At 33.9% G+C, this 20,217-nt stretch overlaps 2 protein-coding genes across 2 annotated transcripts in view; both read left to right on the forward strand.

Annotated features, from left to right (window-relative positions):
* The first annotated feature begins 262 nt into the window (after positions 1–262).
* On the forward strand, positions 263–2,427 carry klf17 (Kruppel like factor 17). Its single transcript, XM_056467207.1, has 3 exons — positions 263–409; positions 841–1,807; positions 1,926–2,427. The coding sequence occupies exons 1-3, from the start codon at positions 323–325 to the stop codon at positions 2,099–2,101; spliced, it is 1,230 nt and encodes a 409-aa protein (XP_056323182.1). The 5' UTR covers positions 263–322; the 3' UTR covers positions 2,102–2,427.
* Positions 2,428–9,096: 6,669 nt separating this feature from the next.
* Positions 9,097–20,217, forward strand: part of slc6a9 (solute carrier family 6 member 9) — an 88,578-nt gene continuing 77,457 nt past the window's right edge. The window contains exon 1 of the mRNA XM_056477794.1: positions 9,097–9,211. The gene's annotated coding sequence lies outside the window, so the exon portion shown is untranslated. The remainder of the gene's footprint in view (positions 9,212–20,217) is intronic.

Raw genomic sequence — 20,217 nt, forward strand, 5'->3', positions numbered from 1 at the left:
TTATACTTGGGAACATCATCATAAAACGCATTTATCTTCTACAACATAGTCTTCGTAATTTAATGAAATAAGGAGATGCGCTTAATTGAAGTCCAAATAATCAATTGTGCTTTTACAATATTTACATGTTGTTGAAAACAGCCAGAATAAGTACCTGATAGGCTACAACTACATGCCCGGCGTCATGAGAACACGCCCACTATGCATTCAGACCCTCCTTATAATGAGACAGGTAGACATCCAGTCAAACATATTAGAGACGCATTGTCTGCCTCGGACTGAATGAGAGTGAACACCTACTGAGTTCCCTAACATTTGCAACATGGCTCTTGCAGATGCGATGTTGCCTTCGATAAATACTTTTTCTAACAACCACATTTTAGACGAGAAACAGTCTGAAATAGTTCGGGTGAGTTCAACTTTTTTTATGTTTTAAATGTTGGATAGTTCTACATTTCAGCGTGTTTGTTTATAGCTACTTTTTAACTGTTAGAAAATGAGTATAAGTTATCTAAGCAATATTGTAGCCTGCGTCAACAAACTAAAGTTCTTTACTGCGTTATCAGCTAAATGATGTTTACATGCCAAGAAAGTAAGAGCTTAAGTGTTTTGTTAAAACAGGCCTAGCTGACGTTATTTCGCGGTTGTTTGTGTTGTTAATTTCAAATGGAACATTAAATTTTTTATAAAGTTGACACATTGGAAGTCATATAGGCTAATGTTGCATGTTTATTGTGGATTTAAAAAACTATCCTAATTATTAAGACTAAAATAAAAATGGCTTCAACGTCTGCAGAAATAAGCAGTCTAACTCGAAAGTTGTGTTTTCTTTTCCTTCAGGACTGGAAAGTTGAAATAACCAAAACTAGCCCGAGGGCTGGAGACGTGAGACCCCTCATCGAGGTGGAGTTCAGCATTGTCGAATCTCCACCTTTGGCCAAAGACGAGGATGATCTTTCCAAGTTTTTGGATCTAGAGTTTATTCTGTCCAACTCGGTCACGTCTGACAACGACAACACCTCAGCGCCGCCGCCCGCCTATTCCCTCCCGGAATCACCGGAGAGCTGCAGCACCGTGTATGACAGCGATGGATGTCACCCGACCCCCAACGCCTACTGTGGCACCAACTTTAACGCACGTCCAGGACACAGTCTGGTAGCCGAGCTGTTTACCCCTGACATGAATTATCACGGCGAATATAATCTAAAAGGACATTTAGACAGGTTGGAGTACACCGAACTGAGAGCTCTAAACGCCCGAAACCAACAACACGTGTCCAACGCGAATAACGCAGGATATAAAATAAAAACCGAGAACCAAGAGCAATCCTGCATGATGGTAAACGACTACATGGGTCATTATTACGCACAAGAACCCCAGCGCGTAATGCAGCATCAAACGTACGGGCATCACGTGCAGCAAGATGTGCCTCGGGATATTTTAGGGAGGAAAGACTGCATCCTGACAGAAATGAACACTCAGCATCACATTGACATCTCGCATCAACAGCAGTTTATAAACAATGCGCATTTTCCACCTCAGTACACCCAGCATCAACAGTACCACGGACATTTTAATATGTTTAGCGAACCACTGCGGGCAAATCACCCCGCCATGCCAGGTGTGATGCTGACTCCACCATCATCACCTCTCCTGGGATTTTTAAACCCAGAAGACAGCAAGCCTAAACGAGGGCGACGCTCTTGGGCGCGCAAAAGGACCGCGACGCACAGTTGTGAATTCCCTGGATGCGGGAAAACGTACACGAAAAGCTCCCATCTGAAAGCGCACATGCGGACGCACACAGGTATGTGGTGAAGATTTTCATTACATGTTGTTTTTGCTTAACAGTCTTTTCAATTCCAAATAACTTTAAAAAAAACTTTGTACACAATACTAAATGTTTCGTTTCGTCGTGTTCACAGGTGAGAAGCCCTACCACTGCAGTTGGGAAGGTTGTGGCTGGAAGTTCGCCAGGTCAGATGAGCTGACGCGTCACTACAGGAAACACACGGGACACAGGCCGTTTCAGTGCCACCTGTGCGAGAGGGCTTTCTCCCGCTCAGATCACCTGGCTCTGCACATGAAGAGGCACATGTAAACAAAAAGAGAGAGACTATATCTATTTTAAGCAACAAGAGGATTTTATATCGACGAGACAACTCCTATTTTGGGACAGCAGTTACATGTGAATAGCAGTATAATGTCATTTGATTTAAATTATGACAGTATTTAATTGAAGGAGATTCTTGTTCATTTAGAAGGTAAATTATGTAGTACTTTTTCAGATGTAAAAACGGGGCAGGACCCATACTTTTGTATATATGTTTTTTTTTTTTTTTTTGTATTCCCATTTATACATTTGTATTAAGTCAGGGAGTATTTTTCATGAATTTTCAGAATAATTAAAAGCCTTGTTTTTTTGTACTCAGCTGTTTGTCTCTTTTTCTCACTTGAAATGTAAGGTGTAAAACCAGGAGCTATTCGCATAAACATGGCCAAGATGTTGCAAGATTCTGCTTTAACTAGTTTAACCAACAATTTTTCAAGGCATAAATAGCCGCTATACTCTTTTTCAAAATTAATTTTTAATTTTAATTTTTAATAAATTAGACTACTAAGCTGTTGCAACTGGCTCCAGGATGAAAAAAAATCTTTTTTTCACAAATATTTTTTTTCTTCTCACAAATAAAAATACTGAGTATGAGTAAGACAAATACAACAACAGCATCCAAAATAGGTGTTATCATAGAAACATTTGTCAAAGAAAAAAATTGATTTATATGTCGTCTTCAGTTCAGTCCATCTTTATTCTATAGAGCTTTTTAAAATATAGACTGTGGCAAAGAAGCTTAACATAGATGAAGTTCTAGTAAATTAAAACAGCTTCAGTTGTAAATTTGTATTTATTACTATATTTGTGTTTTCACTGTAAAAAAAATCCTGGTTACCTTAAGTTTTTTAGCTGAATCAAATTAACCTCATGAGTCCATTGAACTTATATTATGTTAAACTGACTTAAAACAACTTGTGTAACTTATATAATTAGGTTAGAACATGATTACCTTGGTTTAATATGTTGCAATGAGCTAAAACATGTGCGGTCAGGACTAATTGATCATACAATTTTTTTTAATGTTTATATACTCTCTCTTTCTATTGTATCTTTATATTTAACCATTTTACAATTCACATGCCTAATGATTTAATTATTATTAACTCTAACTCTTAATAGTCTTTAAAAAACTGTCCGGTTATAGGCTGAATCTAACAACATTGTACTAAATGAGAATTATTTTACTTTTAATAACCATAGCAACAATTGAACAGTATGTGACTAATCTAAAATTATTATTAACGTATGTATCACCATCATTGGTAACAGTTATTATCATCATAATTATCATCATCACAAATGTTGTGAATAACAACTTCAGTTGTGTCGAATACAGCATTCTCTCATTATATGCGTCATGTTACTTAGTCACGAAAAACTGCATTATGTCGCCCTCTCATGTCCCAATACATGCAGTTTAGCCAAACGACCTCATTGGGTCTTAAACCAATTGTAAGATGGTCCAAAAAGTCAAACGCCACGTGCGTTAGTACTATTGGTTAGTACCTATGGTGAATGGGATGTACCTACCACCACATATGGTGAATGGGATTTTAATATTGCATTATATATAGGCCAGTGTTGTCAACATTTGAGTTGGATCAAAACCTTTCCTCACAGTTGTTCTAAAACTACTTAACAACCCATTCTTGTCTTAGGACAATTTTGATGTACTTTTTTTGATCCACTTCAATAGACATTTGCGGACTTTTATGGACATTATATTTAAGTGAATTTCTTTGAGACTATGTCATAGTTTTATGTCTGGATATACACAGAGCACATTCAAGGCTTGGAAGTTTCACTGTGAACACTTCCTTTCCTTAGCAGTCTGAGTCTTTAAACATGGCTTAGATTAAATGTATTGACCATGAGTAGTCTAAAAATCTTATGGAAATATGAAAATACTTTGTTTTTAAAATTTAAGTTTGACAGGGTATTTGTCAAAAATCAACATCTCAAAGTATTTTTAAATCAAAATATGACTTTCTGTTATGAAACATTGAGACATTGATTTCATACTTAAGTGGACACCATGATTAAAAGCATGTTTATTGACCATTTTAGGAGACAAAACAATCGAAGGGGAACATTGCATTTCATTATTCCTATAAAGTAAAAGATAATATTTTGAAAATCATATCTCAAAACAGGCAGTTTAGCCACATGACCTCATGGGGTCTCAAACCAGTTATAAGTTGGTATGAAAAAAGTCAAACGCCACGTGTGTTATACCTATGGTGAATGGGATGTACCTACAACCAGCTGTGGTGAATGAGATGTTAACATTGCCTTATAGCATTATATATAGGCCAATAGTCAACATTTGAGTTTGATCAAAACCTTTCATCAAAGTTGTCCTAAAACTGCTAAACAACCCATTCTTGTCTTAGGACAGTTCTTAAACATTTTGGACCATGAGTAGCCTAACAATCTTATGGAAACATGAAAATACTTTGTTTTTATAATTTAAGTTTGACATGTTGTTTGTCAAAAATCAGCATCTCAGGAAAGTATTTTCAATTCAAAATATTCATTCATTCATTTTTTTTTGTGGCTTAGTCCCTTTATTAATCCGGGGTCGCCACAGCGGAATTAACCGCCAACTTATCCAGCACATTTTTACGCAGCGGATGCCCTTCCAGCCGCAACCCATCTCTGGGAAGCCAAATCAAAATATGACTGTTATGAAACTTTTATTTTATACTATAGTGGACACCTTGACTAAAAGCATGTTTATTGTGCATTTTACAAGACAAAACAATTGAACATTGCATTTCATTATTCCTATAAAATGCAAGATATTTTGAAAATCTTGCTAATTATTACTCCCATTATTACATTTTTATTTAACTTTGCCACAAGAAGGGATTAATATTGAAATTACATACAGTGAAAACATACATGCAATAAAAAAATCGAGAAAGAAAAACATTTTCCAAAATGATCACCATTCTGTTGTCTTTCATACTAATCAACAGAGTACTGTAAAACCCAATAGGTTAAACCGTTTAATGAAACCGATTGCTACAAACCATTTGAGTTAAAAACAAAAAATAATTTATATGAGTACTGTGAACTTACTCCATTTAAGTTGAAGTAATGAGGTATTTCATTAACTCATTACCTTCAACACTGAGTTCAAAACTCTTTGACTGTTGGGTTTTACAGTGTTTATACAAAGTTTGGAATTGTTAAAAGTTGTTAATTCATCTATGTTCACACCTGTTTCTGTCTCTTGGGAAATTTATTTATTTATTTATTTATTTATTATTATCATCATCTTACTATCATGAGTCTTGTTGTCCACTATATATCTGATTAAAGTCTGTGTTGGTTGTGAAATGAAGAAAGAAAATGTGCTTAATTTGTACATAATTCGTATTTTAGAAAGTGCAGTTGAGTTTTGCTTAAAGCCAAATAGCATTCCAGTTTATTTAATTGGACTGTTCCATCTGTCCAGTGTTATAGTTGTGTGTGTTTTAATTGTTTAGTTTGTTCTGAGTAAAGTTTCATTCTCAGCCAGTCATGTTTAGTTTGTGTATAAGTTTGCTCCAAGAACAACTGGCTGAATGCACTTTCTGGTTTGTTATGGGGGTTTTATTATTGACACTTCGGTCTCCCTCTGCTGGCAAGCACTCATACTACATCAAAACAGCTTTCTACATGGCATTTGTTCCGTTACGTTGAATATTTAAATGGATGTTTAAAAAAAATGATAATCAATTTCTGGCAATCACAGCACAATGTAACGTCGTTTATCATGGTGTTGATGTTATAATAATCCATTATGTTGGCTTGTGTGACCATTTTTGAGTAAAGTTGATTTGCAGTTATCAATATGTACCCCAAGATGGCAGTCTTTCCTATGTTTTGTTTCTTAGATTATACCTGCTGATGCAATACCACAAAAAGTGAAGCATACACAGACATGTTTTGAGTTCTGAGACAGAGCTGATGTCAAATTCATCAAAGGGAGTAAATAATACATTTTAACTTCAGAAGAAGAATAAATTCGACCATTTTAAAACATTAAAACAGTTAATTAAATAAGTTAATTCAAGTGTATTATTAGTACACTTTTTAAAAGAAAAGTACATACATGTTCTGAGTATTCTTGGCTTGTAGTTTTTACTCTTTTGATTGTGGCCTATTAATTTTTTTTTCACATGATAATGCATATTTCTAGATTCAGAGATGTGTTTTAATTAGATTAAACTGCATGTTTAAGCTGTCTAAACGGAATATGACTTTCAGTGACATTCCAAAATACACCAGTGTCATTGTTTTGAATCAAGATGCACATCAGTAATGTGTGTCTTATTTGTTTTAAAAGGTGCCTAAATGCCCTAATTTTTACTTAGGCCTGCCCCAGGTGGAAAAGCAAACAAATATGCTAATTATTCTTGCAGCCAGACTAATTGTCAGTCTAGGCCTACATCAAACGTGTTAATGATCAGCTAACTTTGCTAACGAATCTTATTTTACAAGAACTTATTTTGTGCAGTTATTAGTTTACACAAACCTTCTCACTTGTATTAGAAGGCGAGGAAGCAGTGCTGCAGAACACAATGCATGTTTGTCCAGACACTGTAAAAATTATATGGTCAATTAGTCATGACAGCATACTGTATGTTTTAATATCATTGTAGCTTATTAAACTAAGTTAATCTTGTTCTAATTCTATAAGTTACGTGAGCTGTTTTAAGTCAGCTTAATTTAAGTTCAAAGCACTCATAAGGTTAATTTGATTCAGTTTATGTTTGTCTTTGGTTTTGATGTATATCTTTATTATTTCTATTGCTGATGCAATACCACAAAACGTGAAGTATACACAAACAGACATGTTTTGAGTTTAGAGACAGAGCAAGATAAAGGTTTTAAAAATGTACACGGGATGATAAATCATATACATCAATAAGAGTAAATATGAACTTTAGAAGAAGAAATAAAATTTATTTTAAAAACATTAAAACAATTTATTAAATTCCCCTATGGGGAAAAAAGAGTTTATTCAAGTGTACTATTAGTATACTTAAAAAAAACATGTTCTAAGTATACTTGGCTTCTGTTATGTCTATTTTCAATAAAAATAAAAGTACTAGTTAAATAATTGTACAAAACACCTAACACTAGAATGTGCACTAAGTAAATTAAGAGTGCACTGAGAGCATTTGTGAATCGAGGCATCGTGGTTATAAAGTTTACAAAGGTTACTGCCAGAAAGTATGTGTGTGTGTGTGTGTGTAATTATTTAATTATTTCCCATAATGTTGCAAAAGTAAACCACTCATAAGTTCACTTGCAGTACAAATAATAAAAAAACTCAAAGGAATAGTTCACCAAAAAAAAAAAAAAAAAAGGAAATGTCCTCATCATATAAATTCTTCAGACTCAAGTGGTTCCAGACTTTTATGAATTTCTTTCTTCTGTTGAACACAAAAAAAGGATATTTAAGGAATTCTTTGGTAGGCATTTAAAATCAAGTGCAGGATGAGTAAATGATAACAGAACTTTCATTTTTGGGTGAAATATCACTTTAATTTTGGACTAATTGTGCACTTAAAGTTTACTACACTTGTAATAAATTTAACGAATACTTCTGTTTACTAAAAAGTGGACAAATTTAGCCTACATTTAGTATGCTTCAAGTAGCCTGTAGTATAGGGCTAGACGTTAGAAAACTACTACATTATGTAGGCCGGCTAATACTCCAACAATCATTAGGGTTACTTCATAGAATTAAAAGTATATTCTTTTTCGTGTAGTTGCTCTTCTCGTTTTTCTAAAAACATAATTAGCTTTAATCATGAGAGAGAATGCGGCATTATGTTTTGATTTTGGCTCACCTCCTTTAACTTGTTCAATATAACTAAGTCTAATTAAATATTTCCTCTGAAGCTAGTAAGGTTCATTTTCATAAGCGGCTTTATGCTTTTTACATTAATAGAGGAATGGAAACAGAAATCGGGCTGTTCTGTATGTTTGTGATAGGCACATATTGACTTACCGACACACTTAACCGCTGATTATACTTCAGGTTGTGCAAAATTTGCCGAAATCTTTCTGCCTTTTCGCGTTATTTTCTCGACAGTGATAAGCTTACAAGAACCAGTACACCTTACACCCTAATCCAGTCGTTTGTATTACTACGTAGCACTAGCAGTTGTTAAACCCACCGCTACGCTGCGCAACGGTGCGTGAATGGAGAAGCATTTGTATCCTCTTATATCAGCCTCCAGCATCTTTTAGAGAACAAAAAGGTAACAAATGTAGCTACGTCTGTCACTAAATGTCCTCATTTCACCCACGGTGTTCATTCCGCGCTCTCTTATAACTGTTTTTGCTACCACATGTGTTGCTATGCGACAGGGCATTTGGTGTTTGCCGCGCACCTCGCATTCCTTTGACAAGTATTACATTTTACGGGGTGCAGGAGCCAAAATTGCTGAAATATAAAATATCTTTTTAATAAGTTTGGCGCTTTGATTAGTATTTCCACTGAACATCCATCAGTCAGTGAGGTCTATTGTCTACCGGATACATCAACCGCAGCAACACACTAGCCTAAAAGCAATACCGGTAAATGCTTACAAGGCTATACAACTCATGCTCTGTTAAATATCTTTATCTTAAACGAATTGGATATTTTTAAGCTATTATTATTATTATTATTATTATTATTATTATTATTATTATTATTATTATTATTATTATTGTGTTTGTTTATTTGTTTGTTTTATGTATGTTCGTTTATTGCTTAGTTTGAGATAACTCTGTTTTGAGATAAGAACCATATTGCGTATCGTTTGGTTAGATATGTTATGTTGTTTTGGTTATATAGTTATGAATAGGTTTTAAAAAGCCCTAAACTTAACCACGCTGTCTTCACGTGTGTGGGAGGGTCTTTGGAGAAAGGGGCAGGGTCACATATGAACCTCGCTGAATATTGGAAGTTTAACAAAGAAATGTCCATCAATTTAAAGAGGAGGTCGTGTCCAAAACTGTCCAGACGCCGGTAATACTCCCAGTCCGTTTGTTTAACAGATCCACTCAGTTTGATGTCTTCTGTTTGACACCAAAGAGGAAGCGATGGTAAGACCAACAAATGCTTCACGAGGTGTAGGCTATACAGCCGAAAAACCCTTCCGTGTTTCTTTTTATTAGCTACAACCTGGAATATATTCCAGCGTTTAAAGATAGTATAACTGCACAGGTATTCATTTTAAAGAAAGTGTTAAAAAAAAACTGTGAACTACTTGTTATTAGTCGTTTTCAGGTCAGATTCAGATCATTCTAACTCATTAACATCATTAGTGAGAGGGCGGGTAAAGTGTCAAAGGTGATGCTGTTTATACTTTTGTAACACAATATGTTGTGTCATTGACTCACACCATTCAGTTTTAACTATTTTTGTTACTTTTATTAATGAATTTCGTTATGTTTGACCTGCTGAATTGAATTTTTCCATGACATCATGGTAGTAAACGTTGCTTTTGTGGTTTAAAGTACCTTTCTCTTGTGTATAGTTTCAGTTTTAATCAAAGGACTCCAGATCTGAGTAACATTTTACATTTGAGTTGATTTTATGTTGTTATTATAATTGTTATTGTCTAACAGCAGTGTTAAGTAAAGTTTATTTTAATATTAATATACTTAAGCCTATTTTACTCTTAAAAAGCAAAATAACAGCTGCACATACTTTCAGATAACACATTTAGTAACACATTTAGTCATTTTTTAGGTGACTAGAGTTATTACAAGTTTACCCAACACAGTAGCTAGCACCTGTAGATTCTTCTCCACACTCTGACACTCAAATCAATGTCTTGATGAATATGTAAACTGTGTTGTTGAGTAACAATTAACAAACATTAGGGATTTCTGTTAAGTGTCATTAACTAATATGTACTAAAATGATAATTAATAATTTGATACAGTGCACCTTTTGTGTTTATACATATATTTAGACTGTAGATGCATTTAAATATGCCTCCATTAATACATCTGTAAATAATTTCTGTAAATAATAGATCATTAAAAACACTGTTCATCTTACTAACGTCTGCCTAAATAGTGTATCCTATAGCAATGTCAATACACGTGATTTGTAGTGCATAAACATGATGTGTAACAAACTAACAACAATTTTTTTTTGACGCTAATATTTTGAAGACATCTAATATGGTTCATCTAATATACACTACCGGTCAAAAGTTTGGGGTCAGTTTTTTCTTCTTTCTTTTTTTTTTCTAAGAAATTTATTTATTAAATGTAAACTATTTTTAATTGTTAAATATTTATTAAACATTTAAATAACTGCTTTCTTATTGTCTGTAGTTTCAAATGAAATTATTACTTCAGTCATTATTGCTTTTTCTACTATTACCACTAATAATAATAATAATTAATATAATAATAATTATTAATATTTAGAGTGATTTCTGAAGGATCATGTGACTGAAGACTGGGGTAATGAAGCTGAAAATTCATCTTTAAAATCACTTGAAAAAAATTATTAAATTAATTGATTAACTACTTTTGAACAGTTATTTTGCAGTGCAATAACATGTCACAATTGTACAATTTGTACTGTATTTTTGATTAAATAAATGCAGCCTTGGTGAGCAGGATAGGCTTATTTTAAAACATTTCAAAATCCTACTGACCCCAAACCTTTGACCGGTAGTGTAAGTGGGATTGTTAAATAAATATATAAATAAATAAATTACATTACTGTCAGTACAGTAAGTTATGTATTCAGAATGTTGTTACACAGGAAACTCCAAAAAACGGTGGCATATTACATTTACATTTATTCAAAGTGACTTACAAGTGAAAAAGCAAAACGTATGACAGTTGTTTTTCATGTCATTTGTCTAGAACCTCTACAGTAGTTGGGGTTTAATACTTTTTCACATTCTTTTCAAGTTGTGAAATAATACAGTCTTACCCTACTTTATTTGACTTGCATGCTTTCTAGTGCTTCTCAGGATTATGCAGATATTTAGTTATGTTATTTTAACATTCACTTTTCCTTTTATGGTTAATTTGTAACTTTGTCATGAGTTAAAGGTGTTGTTTTATTGTTTATTGTATTTTAAGCTTAAGCTTTTATATCATAGTTAGTTGGCATGTTTTACAAGAAACTATTGTCAAATCTCTGTAGGCAATTTCCATATATTAATCGTCATAGAAATGTTTTTGGACACGTTTGTGTGATTATTATAGACTGAAAACACTATCCACAACAATATTCCAAGGTCCCATAACATAAAAGTATTTCTGAAAATATTTAAAAAATATAAATATTTTAAAGGTTGCTATACCCAAATAGTCTGTATATTAATTTAATGAATTAATATTAATTTTCAAGACATTTCCAGGTTTAGAAATGTAAAAAGTTTTTAATTAGGCTACTCCATTTATTGAGTTTTTAAGTAAAATTAAATATTTATTTAGGGTGTAAATTGAAACAAGAAAAATTGTCATTTAAAATTTATAAAGTTATATTAATGATTAATTATTGCAATTGTTTACTTGTTCTTGTTTTTAAAATCCTTTTAAGCCATCTTAAGGCTCCCTTGCGGGCCCCATGGCTTTTTTATAAGTACATAAATATTCGTTTACACACAAGGATGGAATGAGGTTAACTCATGATGTAACAGATTATAATAGTATGTTTTCCACATGCCTGTCCATCATGCTTAAGCACATGTTGGGCACGCTGAGATAATGTTTTTTTTTACCACCAAAGAGATGAGAAGATGCAGGATAATCACAGCACACAGCCACATCTGGGCCCAATCTGCGCGCAAACATGTCGAGATCATTTATGATAGAGCAGAGCAGCGCATAAATGCGTCTTAAATCATGCGTTAAGTGACCACACTGTCAAAGCACAACTTCTGTACCATACATGGTGTGGTTCGGCTCCAACACATAATAAAGTGTCCTCTGTTGACAATTCTACGTCACAAGCTGGAAAAGTGCCAGAATGGGTTACATCATTGCGCTTCATAAAAAAAAGTGTATTCGATTTTTATTATTTTAGTCCTTTGCTATGACTAAAATTCACTATTTAAATGGTTTAACATTTGATTTATGAGCAATTTTAGGGATTCAAAGCACTACAAAATAAGGTTATTTTAGTAAACACAAACTAAGACTAAAACAATTGGTCAAAAAACATTTGTTAATTAAAAAGAAAAATCATAATAAATGAAAAAGCTAAAAATGAACAAAACTATGAACAATCACTGAAAAACTAAGTGAATTGAAATAGTAATTAGTAAAATAAATCATAATTTTCAGACTATGTAAGCACTCATTCTGTGGTGGGAAATCTGACCTGCGACTGTTTAGAGAAATAACAGTAGTTGGCGCTTCTACAGCCAAACACATCCAACATAGGCTCATTCTGAAAACGTAGCCCTATATATTTCTGGAAATTATATAGCCAAATTATATAGCCAGAAGTATCTTTAGCAACGGGGTGGTACGATGCCATTCATTTTTGCGGTTATCAGCTAACCGCTTACCTCTGTATGTGCGGCTTTCCTGTTGTTACTAGTTTTTTCAGTTAGCTCGCCATGTACGTCGGCGAACTTGAGATGGAGAGAGGAGTTGACCATGATGACGGGGTTCGAGTCTGGAAAGCGAGCTTTCAGAAAGCAAATAAGACAAAAACAGAAGCCAAAAAATAAAATAAACAAGTAAATAACAGGGTGAGAATATGGTAAAAATCAGGCAAGGGCTTTTCCTTTTTTCTTTATCTGGATTGCTTTTGTAAACTGTCAGTTGGGTTTAGGGAAATGAGTGGGTCAATCAGTGCTTCTGAAAAAATTATTGGTTGGGTTTAGGGAAGGAGGAGGGTGGGTCAGCCAATCAGTCAGTCAGTTGACAGCGGCCTTTGGTAGATTTACGAGAGAAGAGCAGGCACTCGTGAGAGAAATTTGAGATCTTGTTCACATTGGCCTCTGGTGGATTTGCAAAAACAAAAACTGCTAAAAAAACGTAGCTCCTGGGACGTATTTGGCGCTCTCCAGAAATGTATATAGCAGTACGTTTTCAGGATGAGCCTGGCTTGAACACGTCAGTCAAGCACAAATTTATTTACAAAACATAATGTATTTTATATATTATATTAAACTTTGCTTTGGTTCATACTGGATGTTTTCTGTTAAGAATTACTAAAACTGAAACTAAATATGTAAAACTAAAAAGAAACGTGTTCACAAAATAAAAACTAAACTAAAACTAAAAAAACATTAATGAAACAAACTAAACTAAATCTACAGCAAATCTGAAAATACTATTAAAATAAAAAAAATAAATAAATAAAAATACAAAACTATGATAACCTTTCTAAACCGCCCCCACCCCACCCCCAATGGTCTATCAATAGATGTATGGCTAGTGACACCTTCTGCTTTTAAGATCTATTTAGAGTAGTTTAAACAGTGTGCAGTCTTGAATTCCAGGATGCAGTAGTTGTAAAGAAATCTCTGATAAATTCACAGATTTTTGTCTTACTTTCCTTAGGCCTAAAAACGATCTGTAAACGTTCATGCACATGTAGCCTGGGAAGGTTCTATATTTTAACAATTAGTGCTCCCATGAACGGCCACCTTCATCAGACCGAAAACCAAAACGGGGAATTTCCTGGCCAGACAGACTGTCCACCATTTGTCCACAATGTAAAGTAAAGGGATTAATGGCTGTATGAACAATATTTGCTTGCTGGTTGACTGGAAATTGGGAATGTTATTGTTGGTTTACTGTAGGATGTGCTGTCATGCTTGAACTTCCTAATGTTGGGAATCTAGAATTTTTCAGTGTAATCCAAATATTGTTTCAGAAAATGGCTAGGCATTCCTTTAAATGTAATTATGGCCATTTAAAGTATTTATACATCCTAAACTGCTTGAATAAAGGAACAAACTGCAGAAATATGGAGTTAAAAACAGGAAAAAATAGCATCTGTAGAAAATTATGATCTTCACACCCCAATAGTAACTTGATTATAGATTTTCTTTTTCTATTTATCACGTGTTGCTTATATATCCAGCTATACAAGTTTGTAGGATGTACAATAATTGAAGGAGGTACTTCAGATAGATTGAACTTGAGTTGAACATTTGCCAAACAGTTGCGCAAAGGTTGTTATCTTAATGAATTTAGATAAAGCATAACTTGTGTGCTTTAAATTCTCTGGAGAAAACACCTGCATACAGTCCATTTCATTCTAAAATATCTATGCTATACTTTCTAACAATAGGGTTAAATTCATTTTAAAGTGTTTGTCATTTACTTGGCATATCATATTTTTTTTTTTTTTGCTTTTTAATGACCCTATAAGCGTAGTATAGGGAGAAGGAAAATACTAAATTTGGAGTATTTGAAATATTAAACGTATTTGCAGATTATTTATTATATAGTTTTATTTCACTTCAGAACTGTTTTAATAAAATTAGATAATAACTGAGTTTGAATATTGAGTATGTTTTTAAGGTATTGAATGGCCAGGCTTCGATTTATCTCTCTAATCTTATTACTGTTAAAATATCCGGCAGATTGAAGAAATAAAGGGAATCAAGCTTTCTACACTCTCAGAAATAAAAGGTACACAAGCTGTCACTGGGGTGGTACCTTTTCAAAAGGTACACGTTTGTACTTAAAGGGTCCATATTGGTACCTCAAAAGTACCTAAAAACTTGAAGAGGAACACTTTTGTACTTTTTAGGTACTAATATGTACCCTTAAGGTATTAATATGGACCTTTTAGGTACAAATTTCTACCTTTTGAAAAGGTACCACCCCAGTGACAGCTCGCGTACCTTTATTTCTGAGAAATTTCTTCTTTTTAAAAAATATTTCACAAATTATGTTTAACAGAGCAAGGACATTTTCACAGTATGTCTGATAATATTTTTTTCTTCTGGAGAAAGTCTCATTTGTTTTATTTCGGCTAAAATAAAAGCAGTTAAATTTTTTTTTAAACCATTTTAAGGTCAAAATTATTAGCCCCTTTAAGCTAATTTGTTTCGACTGTCTACAGAACAAACCATCGTTACACAATAATGCCTAATTACCCTAACCTGTCTAGTTAACCTAATTAATCTAGTTAAGCCTTTAAATGTCCCTTCAAGCTGTGTAGAAGTGTCTTGAAAAGTATCTAGTAAAATATTATTTACTGGCATTGATGGCAAAGATAAAATAAATCAGTTATTAGAAATAAGTTATTAAAACTATTATGTTTAGAAATGTGTTGAAAATTAGGGAAAAAAATAAACAGGGGGGGCTAACAATTCAGGGGGGCTCATAATTCTGACTTCAACTGAATTTTTAATTTTTTTTAGAGGGAAACTTCAACTATACCTCCTAGAAAGAGCTTTTAAATTGGGAGAAAATTTATCCTATTGTACCAATGTGGTGTCTTGTTATTTGTTGTTGATGCTGTGTGGCATGTTGGATGTATTCTATGTTGTTTTATTTGTTGCTGTCTGTTTTTGATCATTTGCTTTTGTTCAGCACAATGGTCAACAACTGTTATTGTGCTTTATAAATAAATAAACTAAACTATAGAAAAAAGATTTACATTTTTTGTCACTTTTAGTGACTTTTGTAGAATCAGTGCTACAATATGATTATTACATATTGCTAAATTTACCAGTGTCTCTAATTTACTGGATAAATCATAAAAAATGCAAATAAATAGCAAAAACTGGAGTAAAATACTCAAATATGTTGTACACTTTGTACATCTTATCATAATTGTCTTATTTAAAAAAAAATGTTGTTTATGAAGAAAAGTATGGGTTTCTTCCTAAACAACATATACATTGTTTTGTTCATTCATGTTCAGTGTAGTGGTAAACTTCAATGTAGAGTTCACCACAGTGTTTTGAAGCTGCTCTGTTATCTAAATTGGGTGGAGTTGAGGAGTTACAGTACATTGTATCACGCACTTACAGATGCTCAGTTGTACTCATGGCTCTCCAAAAGCAAAAGGACAGACATAAGCATAGTTCAGGTTCAAAGACTAGTTGATTTCAAGTTTTTTTTTTACACATATGCATAATGAGTTGCTGGAATCGTATTCCCACTGGCCGCCTAGTCAGTACAGTTAAGGTAGGGCTGTTGAAAGAGAAATGTGAGAGAGTTCAGTTATGTCATTTTAAGTCTTTGTGGCAGTTGGAAGCGGTCATTTCCACTAGTCACAGCTAATGAGAGTCACCCTATGACCTGCCAAAGCTTTGTAGTGTAGACACTTCATCAGCCTCTTCAAGCACCGTCTGCAAGGTGACTTCCCAAATTCCACCCACCACATCCAACTGACTTTCTGGAACACAGCATGCTATTCTAATGCCATTCATATTAGGGGCATTCCAAAGGACAAAACAATCACAGACTTTGCAATAATTTCAAAGGTTAACGGAGCCTTTAAGCATTTCACATTTAAAAAAGGTCTGCTTTATATTAGGTGGCCTTAACTACAATGTACTTGAATAAAAAACAATGTACTTACTGTGTACATAATGTATTTCAGAACACATTTGGTGCTCTTGAGGTGGGGTACGAATAGGGTTAGGAACAGGTTTGGTGGGATGGGTAGGTTTCATCAATCAATCAACCTTTATTTAAGTAGCACTTTACTACAACCAATTTTGACCAAAGTGCTTTACACAAGTAAAAACAAATTATACAGCACAACAAAAAAGCAGACAATGAAAAACAGTGCAAGAAATATCAATAAAATACTACAAACATTAAAACATAAAGAAGTGTCAGTGCTATGCATTTAAAGCCAATTTAAACAAGTGGGTCTTAAGCTTGGCTTTAAGAAGTGGCAGGTCATAGATTGTACGAAGCTCAGTAGGAAGGGTATTCCAAAGTTTAGGGCCTGCCACTGCAAAAGAGCGATCCCCCCACTGCTTGTATCTTGACCGAAGGACTTCAAGCTGAAGGTGGTCAGCAGATCGCAAAACTCTGTTTAAGGGTGGGTTAAGTGGTATGGCATGGTCAACAGTGTAATTACAAATGTAATTACAGAAATTAATTACAGATGAGATCACATGTTGGTATTTAATCAATCATAAGTACAATGTAAAACATGTATTTACACAATAAGTACATTGTAACAAATAAATTTGCCACCCAGTGGTTGAACTAGGTGTTCCTGGATCAAAACTAATGCAAGTGCAGGTTGCCAGATTGATGGTCAACAGGGGCAAGTCTGACTATCGAGCCTAAAGGCTTATTTAAATCGTGTTCTACATAAAAGCAACAGCACGCAATAGAAGGAATATTTTCCATATTAAAAAGAATGTTTTGTTTTAACCAACATATGAAATTTAGATTTTAGAAACGCAGCTGAACAACAGAAAACTGACAGTGATCACCTCAGGTACATCTCATGTGATTTATTCAGTGTTAAATGCTAATAATGTGAGTTTGAATGACATTTTACATGAAATTTATTGCCATACTATTGAAAGCAGCAGCAGATAGTTCACCTCAGGTCTTGAAATTAAAATAAACCATTTGAAATCGAACTTTAGAACTGTGAAATAATTTCATAAACAAAACAACACTTATCAGTGATTCAGCATCTACATTTAATAATTTTAAAGAGGTTCAATATGTGTTAAATAGAATATAAACCTTAGCATTTTGTTGAAGTGCACTATACTGTGCTTCTCAATGGCTTTATTTAAATTTCGTGCTGCGTCTGGTGTAAACAGCCAAATTGCTTATTACTGCGTATCTCGTCACTTCGATTGTTAGGACACGTAGTTACAATGTTCACCTAATGTTTAAGTTCTTAATATTTATATTATTTGCTAATTAATAGCCTAATGTGGAACTCTGAATCTGCATCTCTTTTTGGAGTCAGCTGCTGTCCACCGGAGATCGCATTTTGGTCACGGTCGCATGCTTTGAGAGTCTTTCTGAATGACTGAATGAATGAAATACGCAGTTTTCCACCAAGGCAACCCGAGGTGCTGAACTATAATTGGCTAAATTGGCAGTGGGTGGGTTAAAAGAACCAAAACAAAGACATCATTCTGGCACGTAACAGACATTTTCAAAGCAGAAAATCTGACTTCAGCATTGTTTTTCAGACAAACAAGAATGTTCACTTAGCATGTTTCTTAAATATCTGCAAACATATTATGTTATTTTTATGCTTTAGAAGGTACACTTTAAGGTCAGTGTAAGTACGTATTTGTTTGGATTAAGGCCACCTTATATAAAGTGGAACCAAAAAGGGAAAAGAATGAATCTGAAATGACATCAATAAAATTAATAAAATTAATAAAATGATAAGCATTTTGAGATTTTCATGAGACTGACAATGGAAATTAGGTGTCTTGTTGCAGGGTATTTTTCACACCTGGATAGATTTAAATAATTTCTTCTGTAGTGCCGAATAGCAGCAAGTAGAATGGCACAATTTTTTCTCTATGTGTGTGTTTTTTTTTTTTGCGACTCTCAAAGTGCCGATAGCCATAAATGTGCATTTTCCAGAATAACCAAGGCTCAAAGTTTCAGCTAAAAACTTTTAAAATGTTCCACTGAAGAAAATAATCTCACATCTTGGATGATCTGAGCAAATAAACATCAAGGCTTTGTTTTTGACTTTACTTTTCAGTCAAAAGCATGTTCTGTGTGGTGCAATAGTCAACTCAATACTGATTATAGAGTTGTCGGCTTATAGTGTTTGCTCAGCTTATCTCTTGTCTTATCTTGTTGCTTTTTGAAAATAAAAACATCTTTTGTGCAGGGTCGGGAGGTTGAGCGATGGTACATTTGTCTCTTAACCTGCTTTTATCTACTCTTTATCTTTCCTCATGTCCAATGTGATGTTTTTTTGTTTACATTTGTTAATTTGTTATTGTATTTGGATACCTTCCTGTAAATCCCTCCTTGTTCGATGTTCTCATTGGTTGAACTGGATACAGCAGTAATTTTCCACTGAAATGTTAGTGCATGTTCTCTTGCCATAAATATGAGTGAAAGTTCACTTGTCCAGGCTAAGGTATTAATTTCAAATACTGGGTCTGGAGAAGCGTTCTGTTTAATTCAGGATGGGTGATCAACTGTGTTGGCTTGTGTCAGGATAAGTTTATCACAACACCAGAGTGATTTATAAGGCTCCAGTTGCTGAAGTGCTACTTGAGGCCCTAAACTGACAGCATATTCGTACTTGTGGAAAGTTCATAATAGTGCATCATCTATTCTAAAACCTAAGGTGTTCATGTGCTGGATTTTCAGCATTTTTATAGTATAACTATAATTATTATTTTTTTTTTGTGAAATAATCAACCCATACTGTAGATTGTAATTAAATAAAATTCTGTAATTAAATATTTATTGTGATAATGAACATGCACAACATTCAAATAGTTTTATTTAAAATTTTTCATAGTGCCTTTGAAGACTATTCAGAATATTTCAGAATAAGACTTATTAGGCGATTTATTGGTAACACTTTATTTTGATGGTCCATTTGAGTATTAGTAGACTGTCTGCTTAATATCTGTTGATATGCTCCTTTAACAGTCATTTAACTGACTTTAAGAAACTTGCAAGTACATGTCAACTTACACTAACCCCAACCCTAGCCCCAACCTAACAGTCTATTTATAATCTAATGAGAATTAGTTGCAATGTAACTTAAATTCAACAAATGGACCATCAAAATAAAGTGTGACCAATTTATTTTCACAAGTTGACATTTTGACATTTTAGGGCCCTATCATACACACGGCGCAATAAGGCGCAAGATGTTTGGCACGAGTTGTTGCTATTTTCAGACCAGTGCAACCCTAATTTTCACGTTTTGCGCCACGTTGTTTAAATAGCAAATCCATTTGCGCTACTATGTGGACTCATGGGTGTTCCGGTCTATAAAGGAGGTGTGTTAAGGTGCATTGTTACTGTTTTGCTATTCTGAGCAACTGAAATAGACTGCACTATTAACCAAGTAAAACCAGGTGTAAAGTCCAGCGCAGAGAGTGTTAGTTATGCGCCCATGCAGGTTCAAACACTTAATACACACAGGATGTACAGCAATACACAAATATTTTTACATA

This window comes from Danio aesculapii, chromosome 2 (genome assembly GCF_903798145.1).
Source record: "Danio aesculapii chromosome 2, fDanAes4.1, whole genome shotgun sequence".
In the NCBI taxonomy this organism is placed as follows: Eukaryota; Metazoa; Chordata; class Actinopteri; order Cypriniformes; family Danionidae; genus Danio; species Danio aesculapii.

Bases quoted from the DNA above. Each gene is read 5' to 3' on its own strand.
- klf17 (XM_056467207.1), top strand. From the start codon at position 323: ATGGCTCTTGCAGATGCGATGTTGCCTTCGATAAATACTTTTTCTAAC. The intron at 410-840 runs GTGAGTTCAACT...CTTTTCCTTCAG, and splicing joins AACAGTCTGAAATAGTTCGG to GACTGGAAAGTTGAAATAAC. The intron at 1,808-1,925 runs GTATGTGGTGAA...TCGTGTTCACAG, and splicing joins GCACATGCGGACGCACACAG to GTGAGAAGCCCTACCACTGC.